This window comes from Ictalurus punctatus, chromosome 4, assembly GCF_001660625.3.
Source record: "Ictalurus punctatus breed USDA103 chromosome 4, Coco_2.0, whole genome shotgun sequence".
Taxonomy (NCBI): Eukaryota; Metazoa; Chordata; class Actinopteri; order Siluriformes; family Ictaluridae; genus Ictalurus; species Ictalurus punctatus.
Window position 1 is genome coordinate 315,001 of NC_071284.1, and position 12,500 is coordinate 327,500.

General features: G+C 42.4%; 2 protein-coding genes across 5 annotated transcripts in view; one reads left to right on the top strand and one right to left on the bottom strand.

The window, feature by feature from the left end:
- LOC108264155 (rho GTPase-activating protein 42) overlaps nt 1-1,760 on the top strand; it is a 74,768-nt gene extending 73,008 nt beyond the window's left edge. For 3 of the 4 annotated variants that reach the window (XM_053677760.1, XM_053677761.1, XM_053677762.1), the window contains one exon: nt 444-1,760. In XM_053677760.1, coding sequence (XP_053533735.1) covers nt 444-532 — 89 coding nt within the window. In that variant the 3' untranslated portion in view covers nt 533-1,760. The remainder of the gene's footprint in view (nt 1-443) is intronic. The other variant, XR_008393829.1, reaches the window with a different exon arrangement.
- On the bottom strand, nt 1,271-11,671 carry pgr (progesterone receptor). The gene is made up of 8 exons (XM_047154619.2): nt 10,307-11,671; nt 8,882-8,991; nt 8,159-8,275; nt 6,823-7,104; nt 5,700-5,844; nt 4,764-4,894; nt 3,422-3,579; nt 1,271-2,665 (listed from the first exon to the last, which is right to left on the bottom strand). Exons 1-8 carry the CDS (start codon nt 10,987-10,989, stop codon nt 2,510-2,512), a joined length of 1,782 nt encoding a protein of 593 aa, XP_047010575.1. The 5' UTR covers nt 10,990-11,671; the 3' UTR covers nt 1,271-2,509.
- Nucleotides 11,672-12,500: the final 829 nt, after the last annotated feature.

Below are 12,500 nucleotides of genomic sequence, written 5' to 3' on the forward strand. Positions count from 1 at the left end.
CTGTGTGTGTGTGTGTGTGTGTGTGTGTGTGTGTGTGTGTGTGTGTGTGTGTGTGTGTGTGTGTGTGTGTGTATATACACACACGCACGCACTATGCACCCAATATACCCAGAGGTTATTTTAACAAAAGCATATTAATAATAATTTGCCATTTATAAAATATAAACATAAAAGTAGCTTATACACATCATGTCCAATATTCCACAAGAAAGAGTAAATAGTTGATGAATTTTGAAACTGTATTTTTGTTTTCTTTTTTTATTGGCTCTTTTTGTGTTTTATTGTGTTCTTCAGCTGTTCCTGTACACTTTAATAATTGAATAGTTCCCAGTGTCCCAGCAGTGGCAGCAGATCACAGCTACATACCACAACCCTAACCCTACATACCACACAGACACCACACCTCCGGTCGTTAATTAACTCTGGTACTGTGTGTTCTGCAGTGTACCCATCGGTGGAACCCGGCTGGCTCCAGGCCACGTACGAGGGCAAAACAGGACTCGTTCCCAAAAACTATGTGGTTTTCGTGTGAGCTGTAATACCCCGTGACTGTGCAGTGAAGGACGGTGTAAACGCTATAACCTGCTGTTCTTCAGCATCGTGATTGTTTTAGCGTAAAAATCTTATAGCATGATAAAGTTTTATAACCTTTTATTCACCTGTAGCACTTTTTTTTTCTTTTTTTTTTTTTTTTTTTTTAAACCTTTTCAAATTTGTCCGTGCCTTGTTGAATCTGGTAATAAGCAGGTTTTTAAAACTATTCATCTTCCAATAAGAGCAGGTCATTATGTGAAGGCAGACCTGCTGACCTGCACACACACCGTGTAGGAGTTCGTCATTTTAACATCGCTGTACGAGTTTCACTCAGAAACCCGGTCTTCTTTTCCCCCTAATAGAAACCGCACATGAGTCAGTCCACATATGAATCTGGGATGATTGACAGTTGCGTAGATGTTTTGAACTCTCTGAAGCCCTGGAAGCCCCGCCCCTTCCCTCCATCTCACGTTAATAATCTCTCGTCTCGATTTTCGGACATTGTAAACGGACATTAAATAAAATCTAACGGTGTGTGTTTTACTTCGCTAACATTACACACCGATATACCGAACATCGCTTCAGTAGATTTATTAACGTCAGAAAACGCCTTTGGTCTTCATCTGAACTAAAACAGACGAGTACACACACACACACGCCACACACACACGCCACACACACACGCCACACACACACGCCACACACACACGCCACACACACACGCCACACACACACGCCACACACACACGCCACACTCCAGTCTCCACTTTAGTTCGTTATGAAAGGATTCGATTGAAAATGTGCTGCGTTTTTACTCCTCCGTGATTCCTCGTCCGACTCGGCAGGTCTGTGAGCGTAGCATGAAATGTTCAACGTATAAAAGGAGTTCTTTTCCTGTTTTTTAACAGTATGATTTATAGTTTTAGTTTGTTTTTATTATTAGTAGATCATGTTTTCACCTGCACTGTATGAGACTCACTCTGATGCTGTATAATTCTGTCCTGTGTCGTTGTGGTAAACACGTTAATGTTGCTGTGACCTGTGAGACAAAAGCATGTGACCTTGTTGCTGTATTCACGCAGTCTTTAATCAGGTGTTGTGCTGTAACCGAACAGGTAAACTGATTCAACTGAAGAATGTTGTATCACTGTTTTAGATTAATTTAGTGTTTTTTTTTCACATATGTGAACATTTTACTGTCAATAAATTTCTACATCATGACCTCATTAAGTTACACAGTCCTAATGACTCGGAGCAGCATGCGCAGAAAGCAGCAACACGTGTAATCATCAGCAGTTCCAGCCTACTGGGGAGGAGGAAGAGGGAGCGGGCCGGCGCCAGGATCTCCGTGTTCTTTTCCATTTAAATGTATAAGAATGTGCCACGACCTTGACTGATGACGCCGGAATGATCCTCCCTCCATCTCCAGGTCCGCTGAGGTCGAATCGCGGAAACGGGGAGTCTTACGTTAACTCTTTATTGACGTCCGAGAGATTCATGCCACGCTCGTTTTATTCTGTAGTCCTGACAATAATAACGTACACAGGAAAGCTGGTTAGCGTAGAAACATCGGATAAAACACAGTCCCAATAAAACCCGATCCCAGCGGTGCTGAGACGCCGTCAGAGCCGGACACGCTGCTGCAAATTCATTCTTCATCGGGGATGCAGTCTTTTTATTTTTTAAACCAAAACATTAAAGACGAAGTGTAACGTATAAAGCGACGTTTTAGTCGTACATTTGCCCTCACCATGGAATTATACTGCAGGACGGAGACGTTCCTCAGAGAGACGGTTACAGTGAAAGTGTAAGTGAAAGTTTTATCTTTACTTCAATTTAAACATCAGAACAAAAGCAGTGATGGAATCTTTACACATCTTTTTCCATGAGAGCGTTAAAGAAAAAATCAAGTTCTCCCAGGTCACGCTGCCGAGCGGAAACGCTATCCCACAATCCTGTCCTCTGTGTCATGACATCATTTCCCATGAAAGAGGAGGGGCCTGACCATGCCTGCCAGAACCTTCGGGAGCTGTGACGCAATGACCTCTGACATCATCTCGGGAAACTCCACCTTCATGGCGTCGGCCTGGATGAAGGTGCTGAGGCAGTACAGGTTGACCTTCTTCACTATCTGCTCACACAAGAGGGATACAAACTTTAGCACATTCTCTCTCTCTCTCTCTCTCTCTCTCTCTCTCTCTCTCTCTCTCGCTCACACACACACATGTCCCGTCACAGCTGTATATGTAGAGTGAGTCCAGTACGTGTGTAATTTCAGGGTGTGATAAGTGTGTGATGTTGCGTGTGTTTATCTGCGTGTGCAGTACGACGTTAATCAGCTGATTATTCTACAGAATTCAAATCTGCTTTATATCTACAAAGAAAAACAAGAAAAGTTCAGATTACTTTAGTGTTGAATAATACTATAGTTTTTATGCTTGTCCTTCTTAAAATTATACAAGCTTTTTGAGAAAGACTAAATCTGCCATACACACAGAGGAAAAAAAGGTTCTTCAAGGGTTCTTAACCTCCTGGAAGGGTTGGAAGGTTCTCACAGAGAGGAAACTGAAGAACCCTTTCGATGTCGGTGAAATCTGAGATATTTAATAATATAACAATGTATTTTCAAATAAACAAATATTTCACTTTACTCCCTTTATTTATAGAGAACTATCATTTATTTAAATTTTATTATTATTAAAATTATTTCTTTTATTAATTATAATGTACTATAATTTATTTATTTTTCATCTATATTTGTAGTTTGATACTGTTCCTATATGAATGTTTCCCTGTTTGTGCAGTTTTGTGGGTGATGTAATGCTATGGTATGATGTGGTATGTGGTATGTGACGTGACGTGACGTGACGTGACGTGACGTATGTACCTCATGCATGGAGTCCATGAGTTTGGTGAGGTGGTAGAAACGCTGTGAGCTTCCCACCACACCTTTCTCCTTCATCTGGATGGCTTTACTCAGCTCTCGGATGTAGTTCTGTCTCATCTCATCAAACTGGCTTTGACTCTTCAAACCCTCCAAAGGAACTGAAAATCAAAAACACAAAACATAAATGAAATGTCTTCTCTTCATATTCCTTTATTTACATCATCAGAATTCTGTGTTGTGATTGGTGTTGATTAATTGTCTTTATACCACAGTGTGGTTAAATGCTCGAATCTGATTGGTCAGGAGCTGTGCCTTATTTTGGTGTAACAGCACGGCGAGTTCCCGCTGTAACATGAACGTTAAGGTTAATGCTCTCGTTCCAATACGTTTCCATAGTAACAGCTCACACACAGGCACGTGAACAGCGGACGCTCCACATAAACCACCGTAATACTAATAACAATAAACTGAGTGCTAACAAAGTAAATAACCAAAGAAATGAAAAGCTGCATTTTTATGGCAAAAAAAGAGAGAATAAAGAGAGAGTAAAAAGAGTATAGAGAGAATAAATAGAGAATAAACGGAATAAATAGAGAATAAACAATAAAGAGAGAATAAACAGGCTGATTTTATAGCTGCTATAAAAACAGGAACATTAAATGCAACTATAAATGGATAAAAGTATGACGTAGTTCTTTAATAAATAAATGATTTCACTACACACAGAGTGTATTATTTAATTAAAGCATCATTTCACTCAGTGTTATATTTTCATATCATTTTACTCATCCCGTTTTTATGACATTAATCCTAACGCTTCTGTCCCGTGAGTGTTTCCCGCGCGCGCTGTAGTCATGTCGTTTTCCTCAGAAAGCTGACGATGAGTTGATCAGTAAACCGTCTCAGATCTCTGGACTTTAATGTTGAACTAGTTTCAACAACAGGTTTCTTAAACTAACATTTTACACTAAAGACTTTCTCAATTCATCGAATATAAAAATCTCTTTCGGTTGTATTTTATATTACAAATATAGCTGTATTGGATATATTTATATAGAAGTCTTATAGTGTATATATAAGTAACACTTGTTAATAACAGCTGCAGAAGACGGCGAGGCTCTTCGTGTTCACGTGATCCTCTGAACATCAGTCTTATCTGAACACCTCCTCAACCTCCTGCTACATCTCCTATCGGCCCCAACGCCTCAAAACAGTACATTGTGTTGTTATTAGACTGAAAAGTAGGTCAGACTCAGAGGTGAGATCAGATATGGTTTATTAGAACTGCCACGAAGAGAATGGAGACTGTGGGGTTTTTTTTTTTTTTTTTTTTTCCCATTACCGGTGTTGAGCAGCAACAGGGCCTTCATGCACAGGAACTCCTCTCTGGTCACCTGCAGCCTTACAAACTCCTGAGGGATCACCTGCATGGCCAAGCACAGGTCGAATATCGGAGTCATCCTCAGCCGGTCACTAATGACGGAAAAGATCAGAAATGGTAACAGGAAGTCGTTAATGCTCGAGGTTCTGTCACAGACACGTAGATAAACTGAACCGAATGCATTTCATACGTCTACGCGATAAAAATGATAAAGCGTGCTGGCTCAGCGGTGAAGACGTTGGACGACTGATTGGAAGGTCATGAGTTCACAGCTGAGCTGCCACCGCTGGTCCCGTGAGCAACCCTCGACTGCTCGCTCGTATAAATGAGATAAACATAAGTCGTGCTCGATAAGGGCGTCTGCCAAATGTCATAAAAATAATCAGGAATAACAGGTTCTTCAGATGACTGTTTATCACACGAGTAAAATATCACGAGCGTGTTCGTCCACATGTCAAAATGAGCTGAATGTTGAGTAAAAAACCACATTTATGTAAATATAGTGCATTAAATTCACACCTACCTTGTGAACAAAACACTTTCATTGTATTGCGAATGCTTTTTGATGCAGTTTAGTTTCTGTTTTAATCGTGTTTTACAGATCTGAACTCTCCACGGCTTTCCAGAACAAATCACACATTTACACAGGTACTGTCTCCTCTCTGACGTCCCACATCACCTCTGTCACACATTTATCTGTACATCAGCCGAAACGTTTTCCATGCACAGACTGCACCGGTAAGCAACGCAGAACAGCGATCACACTCACGGTTAGAAGAAAATACATCATCTACCGTAACGACGTGAACAACTCGTAATGATTAAAATCAGATCGTTAGTATGAGGTGGAACCGAACTTGACTTCACATTCAGGTGGGTTTTATTGAACAGACTTACTGGCTGAGGATGAGGTCAGGAGCAAAGTACATGAACTCAGGGGAGACGTTCTGGAAGGTTCTCCAGCCCAGAGAGAACACCAGCAGGTTCATCCAGGAGTACTGGATCAGGGTCATCTGATCGTTGATGTGTAAATTACGGAAACCTTACAAACAAAACATCAGGCGTTAAACTCTGTGTGTCGATCTCTGTGTGATCTGTTTATAATCTATAGTCTTTTAGAGGATTTTAGTCACGCCTCCGTGTATACTTAATCTGATTTGTTATATTCTCAGCCTGGATGACATCTTTAATTCACAACACAGGCTTTAAATCAATCCAAAGCACTTTCATTTATATTCTGTAAACATTTCTCTGTTGAATTTGGTTGATATTTGGGATCTTGATCTTGTTGACAGATCTATCTCTAGCCAAGGCGTAACATCCTGGCAGAGGCAACCAGTTTAAGCTGAAATATCTCGACACTTTGCAGAAACCGGCTCCGGAGCATCACTGATCCGGTGGGTCTTTCGCTTTCTTTGTCGTGGTAATAATTATGAAGTGATGGATGTAACAGGTCACGTATAAGCAATAAAGTTGCTGTGGCGTTCTTCTTGCGCTTGCCATGGCAGCCGTAGCATCAGTTTTAACACTGAACCTAGTGAAAAATGCTGCTGCACTGTATCATAGTTTATCATTTATAAAGTGAAAATGTGCAGATTGGATGCAGACACGGAGCTGGACGTCATCTACCAACGTGATCACATGATGTCGATATCACGTTTAGATAACTGAACGTTAAAATCCCTTTTTATTATAGAACATGTTACTTGTTCTGCTATCAAAGTGATTAGCATACATGCTTGTGTGTTTCTGTTCCGTTGTTCATCCCCGACCGCTTCACCACGGTTAACATTAAATGGTTTCATGTAAGAGATTTTATCTGCCTTTAATTTATTCACACGCTTCAGGCTCAGGTTGCGTCTGATCTAGATCTGGATCTCTATTTCACAACAATCTCAAATCATTAACTCTACCAGCCTTCATCACACAGCCACCAAAAAGCGTAATATCAGTGTAAGGATCTGCGGTGAACCTTTATCCGGAACAGTGTGTGATTCTGAGTGGGTACAGGTCACTGAACCTGGTAAAGCCTTGGACCAGCGGACGATCCGAAGCAGCTGTCTCTCACACAGTCTGTTCAGGCTGTTCAGGAGCAGATTTGGGATTTCAGGTTGGGAGTTATCAAAGCCAGAGTAGACCATCTCGGGTTCAATGTTCTCAAGGATGTTTAGAAACTGAGGTGAAAACTGCAGCTCTTGGATCCCAGGAATGCATGGCATGGAGGCCAAAGCGTGGCCCTGGAACATCAGGGACGGGCTTACACCCATGGCCTTCAGAACACCAAATCTCTTCAACTTACGACCTGTGACACACAGACACACACACACACACACACAAGAAACTCATATTCATGTGCAAAATAAACTGAGCAAATGCTGAATTAAAACTTTTCCCAACATAAAGAGCCTTGATATAAACATTTGTGGTACAGTGTGTTGCATAAGTATTCACCCCCCTTGAAGTTGTCCACACTGTGCAGTGTTACAACCCGGAACTGAAATTCATGTCTTGATGTCATGAATCTACACAAAATAGACCACAATACTGAAGCAGTGGAAAAATCAATGTAGTTTACACACAGATAAAAGTTTTTTTAAGTTGTGATTGCGTAAGTATTTACCCCCGGATTGCTGTGAAACCCCTGAATTATTTCTGGCTCAGTTTCCATCAGAAGGGAAATAATATTGTTGAATGGAGTTGACCTGTTTGTTTAAAGTGTCACGTGAGTGTGAAGCATGGTGGTGGCGTCATGTAGAGCATTCTCCTTTTCCTCATGGCTGTGAATAATCCCCTCTTTTGGTGGACGGTCTCCTCAGGGTCACGGTTGCGTCATATTCATTACGTTAGTAACAGGTTTATTGTCGTTCTGATGGATGTTTAACGTCTGGATTATTTTTTTTATAATCAAACCCTGACTGATCCTTTTACAGAACTTTATCCCGGACCTGTTTTGATCGCTCCTTGGTCTTCATGATGCTGTTTGTTTAGGTAGGTTCTCTAACAAACTCTGGGACCGTCCAGGAACCGGTGTATTTATACTGACATCATGTTTATGCTATTGCTCTGAGCAACCTTAATTGTATTTTTTTTAAGTGATTGAAAAATATTTAGGGAATTAAACCTAAACAACCGTGTACGTCAGACTGGTTATACTGGTTCACTTACCAATTGGATAAGGACAATCAGATCTTGTTCACTGTAATTGTTAACCACAGAGTCAGACGTCAGAGTTTGTTTAGATTGTGTTTGCACTCTAAAAATTTTATTCAGTTCTTTAGATGTTAACCAAACAGCTAATATTCAACCAGGAGGATAAAAAGAGCAGGACACCGGGTTCACACATGGAAAAAAGATACCTCCGAGCATCATCCCGGCCTGGTAGCATTTTCTGAGACGACACGCAGGGCAGTTTTTCCTCCTGATCTTATCCACAATGCAGTCGTTTCGCCCGGCACACAGATAGCTATGATGTCCTTAACAAGAGAGAAACCATCGTTAAGGAAAGTCCCTTATTTTACTCTCAGTATTCTGTAGCTTCCAAAACATAAAAGCAAGTATTTTCCTTTTGAAAGCCCAATTCAAGGAGCAATAAAGATTTTAAAGATAATAAGGAAAGACCAGCACGAGACAGTGAGAGAGAGAGAGAGAGATAGAGAGAGGAGAGGAGATGAGTTTGTTCGAGGCGAGGTTGAGAGGACAGAGTGACATGGTCATGGTCAGACATTGTGGCTCTTACATATCTGTCTTTAAAAGATACGGAGAATAACAAGTGCGAAAAAGAGAACATGGTGAACACCGGCCCGTGTGATAGCCGAGTTACTGAGCGAGACTCGGTGTACAGATGATTCATAGAGCTGTAATACTGCACCTGCACCCATTACACAATATAGATTCCATGACCTCATTAGGACTTTAGATGGTTTTCAATCTCTAATAAATGTCTACTGTAATTATCAGCTCACCGATCAATGATAGCAGACATGGTCAAAAATAGTTCAAATAATAATATTCGGTAAGTACTGCCACTCCTCGGCATGTTGCTGTTGTTTATTTTACGAGCACATTCCTCTCGTTCTTACCTTCTACAGCTCTCTTGAAGAACACTTTGCAGCTTCCACACGTCAGGACTCCGTAGTGGCAGCCGGACGCCTCGTCTCCGCATATCACACACGTTCTCTGTGTATGTACACTACACACAGATTACACACACACTTTAAACCAGCAGTTCTTTCCAACCAAACACATGAGTTATTTCATCACTGTGTCTTGGTATTTAAACAACTACTGCACCGGATCTTTCTTTGATTAAAACACTGAGGACACTGAAGATACTGAAGACACTGAAGATACTGAAGATACTGAAGATACTGAAGATACTGAAGATTTAGACTTTGATCCATTAAAAATCACCACAACTAAAATATCATTAAAAGAGTTCTGCCGGGCGAGTGATTCCAACTGGAATGGTGGTTTTATTTTATTTTTTTAGAGAATTTTATTGATTCAGTAATTTATAAAACAGTGTGTGTGTGTGTGTGTGTGTGTGTGTGTGTGTGTGTGTGTGTGTGTGTACTCCTCTGTCCTGAAGATGTCTGAAAACTTTCAGGAGAAAAACTTACAGCTTTACCTCTGACTGTTACAAAGCGCTGAAACTGGAGACTCCTTCCGTACATGTTACATAAACGTCTTCATACTATACACACGTATTGAACCCATTTATTATCAGTGGAGCGTCCGCGGTTCCCCTCCCTGCTAGTCCTCTGTTCTCTCGATTAAATGTTCTTATCTCAGTCATCAGGTTGCAGGATATTTAACACCAGGATCAATAAGTGTTCAGAAACATGAAACGTTTTCATGAACAGTTTGAATCGGAAGATAATTTGGGGATTGTTTTACTGCAGTGCTGCTAATTCGATCAGCTTTTACGCTTAGAAGAAGATCTGAGGAATAGAACTGATTTGGAAAAGATGGATAATATTTTTGTGGCTATAAAGACAGGACAGACGGAGGAGCTGAAGCCACGCAGACATGCAGTTTGGATGATCCTCTATTGCACAGGTTCCCTGGAGAACCCCCGGTCCTGTCCTGTCCTGCTCTGCCCATGTTAGGGTTCTCCTGCTCTACCACACTGAATTCAGTTCATGCAGGACTGTTAGTTGGCTGATTAGATGAATACGGTGTGCTGGGGTAAACTGTGCATGACAGGTGGTTCTTCAGTACCAGGGTTGGGAACTAGAGGCCTCAAAAGAAATGTAAAGACTAATGACGAGCATTAATAGTACAACCCCAAGGTCTGTACATTTTCCTGAGAATGTTAAAGAAATAGTGCAGAATATTCATTTTCGACCTAACCCGAGGGAACCAATACTTATTTTAAAGAGTGCAACTTTGTGTGTTTGAAGGTCCAAGTGTCTCTAAGGTACAATGTCTAAATCTGAGGCTCATACTACTTGTATAGGTTTATAGTGCAGTGCGTAAAGACGCGGCCTGGGCGCCACACTCACCTCGGGAACGCGCTGAACACTGCGGGAGAGCGCTGGATGAAGCTTTGGATGCCCTCCGGAGGGGAGAAGCCCATCTGCCCGGGTCGCTCTTCAGCCAGCGCGGCGGAAAACAGAAGGTGCGGGTCCCATCCTCCCATCTCACTCTTACACACTCCCGCCGGGTCAAAGCCGAGCGCAGCGGCCGCCTCGGGCTTCATCTGGGACAGAGACATTAACGCACCGGACTGGGGAATGTCCACCATGACTCCTGCACTGCAGTCCATGAGTGGCGGCCGAGCCGGGGCGAGGGAAGAGTTGGACACATCCAGCGCGTCGATATCGAAGGCGTCGCGCGGAGGAGCCGTGATCAGCGTGGGCTCCCGCTCGCCTTTAATGAACTTACACACGTCTGTGCTTTCTAAGTTCGTGCTCTCCTTGATTGGGAACGCTTTGTCCGTGATGTCCTCCCACGGTCCCGGTTCGATTTTCAGGAAGTCCTCCGCGCGCTCCTGGCACGCGCTGACGGTAAAATCGCCGCCGGTGTTCGGAGCAGACAAAACGGACAGCGGCTCGACCTCTCCGAAACTGCGCGCGAGGCAGGACAAACGCGACACATCCGCGCCGTTCTTCACCTGGCCAAAGCTCATCTCCGTGTACTTCTCCATCACATCACCTGCTCTCTGGCTGTCTGAGGAATCGGTCATCGTGCTGCTCAGTCTCGTGCAGCCGCAGCTTTCCGGATTAATCTTCCTTCTTTCCCTGAGCTTCCACGAAGAGCTGAAGCGCTCGGTTCCGCGGATCCTGTGCTGGAGCACCGTCCAGACTGGAGGAAAGACCAAAAAACCCCCAACAAAACTCCCTCCTTGTGGTGAAAGCTTGGTGTAGCACAGACTTCACGCAGTAATTGACCTCTCTGAGTGTAGCTCTGTCTCTCAGAGCAGTGAGTTCTCCAATTCAGTAAGATTACACACTGACACAAGAGTACTCAAAATACCCAGCAGACACGTTACAAACAGTACGCTATTATTATTATTATTATTATTATTATTATTATTATTATTATTATTACCAGAGAAGACTTAGCTTGAATATTAAAAGACAGTTGGTCTCCACCATCACACACTCCTTCTCTCTCTCTCGCTTTCTCTCCCTGACAGAATCTGAATTTCCCAAATCATTATCTGAAGTTCAGTTTCCACAGAAAGAAATCATCCTGGAGATTTCTAACCAGAGAAATCAGTGCAGTTCAGACAGGAACTGGTCCTGAATCATCCAGAGTGTGAAAGCTCCTGAAAGCACAAAGCAGGTGTGTGTTTATTCTCGGAGCTGAGAGACGCTGGGGTTAGGACTTCCCATCTCTCTCCACACCACAGGACTGGACTTCCTCCACAAAACACTCACACCTGAATGGGTGGGGGGTGGATTTTGTTTGTTTGTTTGTTTGTTTGTTTGTTTGTTTTGTGCATCCAATACTGTTCATTTTAGACATGATTATTAATATACCTACACTGCCCTCCATTAATATTGGCACCCTTGGTAAATATGAGCAAAGAAGGCTGTGAAAAATTGTCTTTATTGTTTAACCTTTTGATTTTTTGTTCAATAAGTCCACAAAATGCTCTGCTCTCATGGATATCAAACAATTAACACAACACAGGTTTATAAAAATGTATATTTGTTAAATATAGGTGTGCAACAATTATTGGCACCCTTTTAGTCAATACTTTGTGCTACCTCCCTTTGCCAAGATAACAGCTCTGAGTCTTCTCCTATAACGCTGACGAGGTTGGAGAATACATGGCGAGGGATCTGAGAGCGTTCCTCCGTACAGAACCTCTCCAGATCCTTCACATTTCAGGTCCACGCTGGTGGACTCTCCTCTTCAGTTCACCCCACAGGTTTTCTATGGGGTTCAGGTCAGGGGACTGGGATGGTCAGGGCAGGACCTTGATTTTGTGGTCAGTAAACTGATTTTGTGTTGATTTTGATGATGTTTTGGATCACTGTCCTGCTGGAAGATCCAACCACGGCCCATTTGAAGGTTTCTGGCAGAGACAGTCAGGTCTTCATTTAATATCTGTTGATATTTGATGGAGTCCATGATGCCATGTATCCTAACAAAATGTCCAGGTCCTCTGGCAGAAAAACAGCCCAAAACATTAAAGATCCACCTCCATATTTAACCGTGGGCATGAGGGACTTTTCCATACGGCTC

Coding starts and splice junctions, on each gene's coding strand:
- pgr (XM_047154619.2), bottom strand. CDS start 10,989: ATGACCGATTCCTCAGACAGCCAGAGAGCAGGTGATGTGATGGAGAAG. Junction 8,276..8,881: donor CTTCAAGAGAGCTGTAGAAG/GTAAGAACGAGA, acceptor TCTCTTGTTAAG/GACATCATAGCTATCTGTGT. Junction 4,895..5,699: donor CCTGACCTCATCCTCAGCCA/GTAAGTCTGTTC, acceptor TTCCGTCATTAG/TGACCGGCTGAGGATGACTC.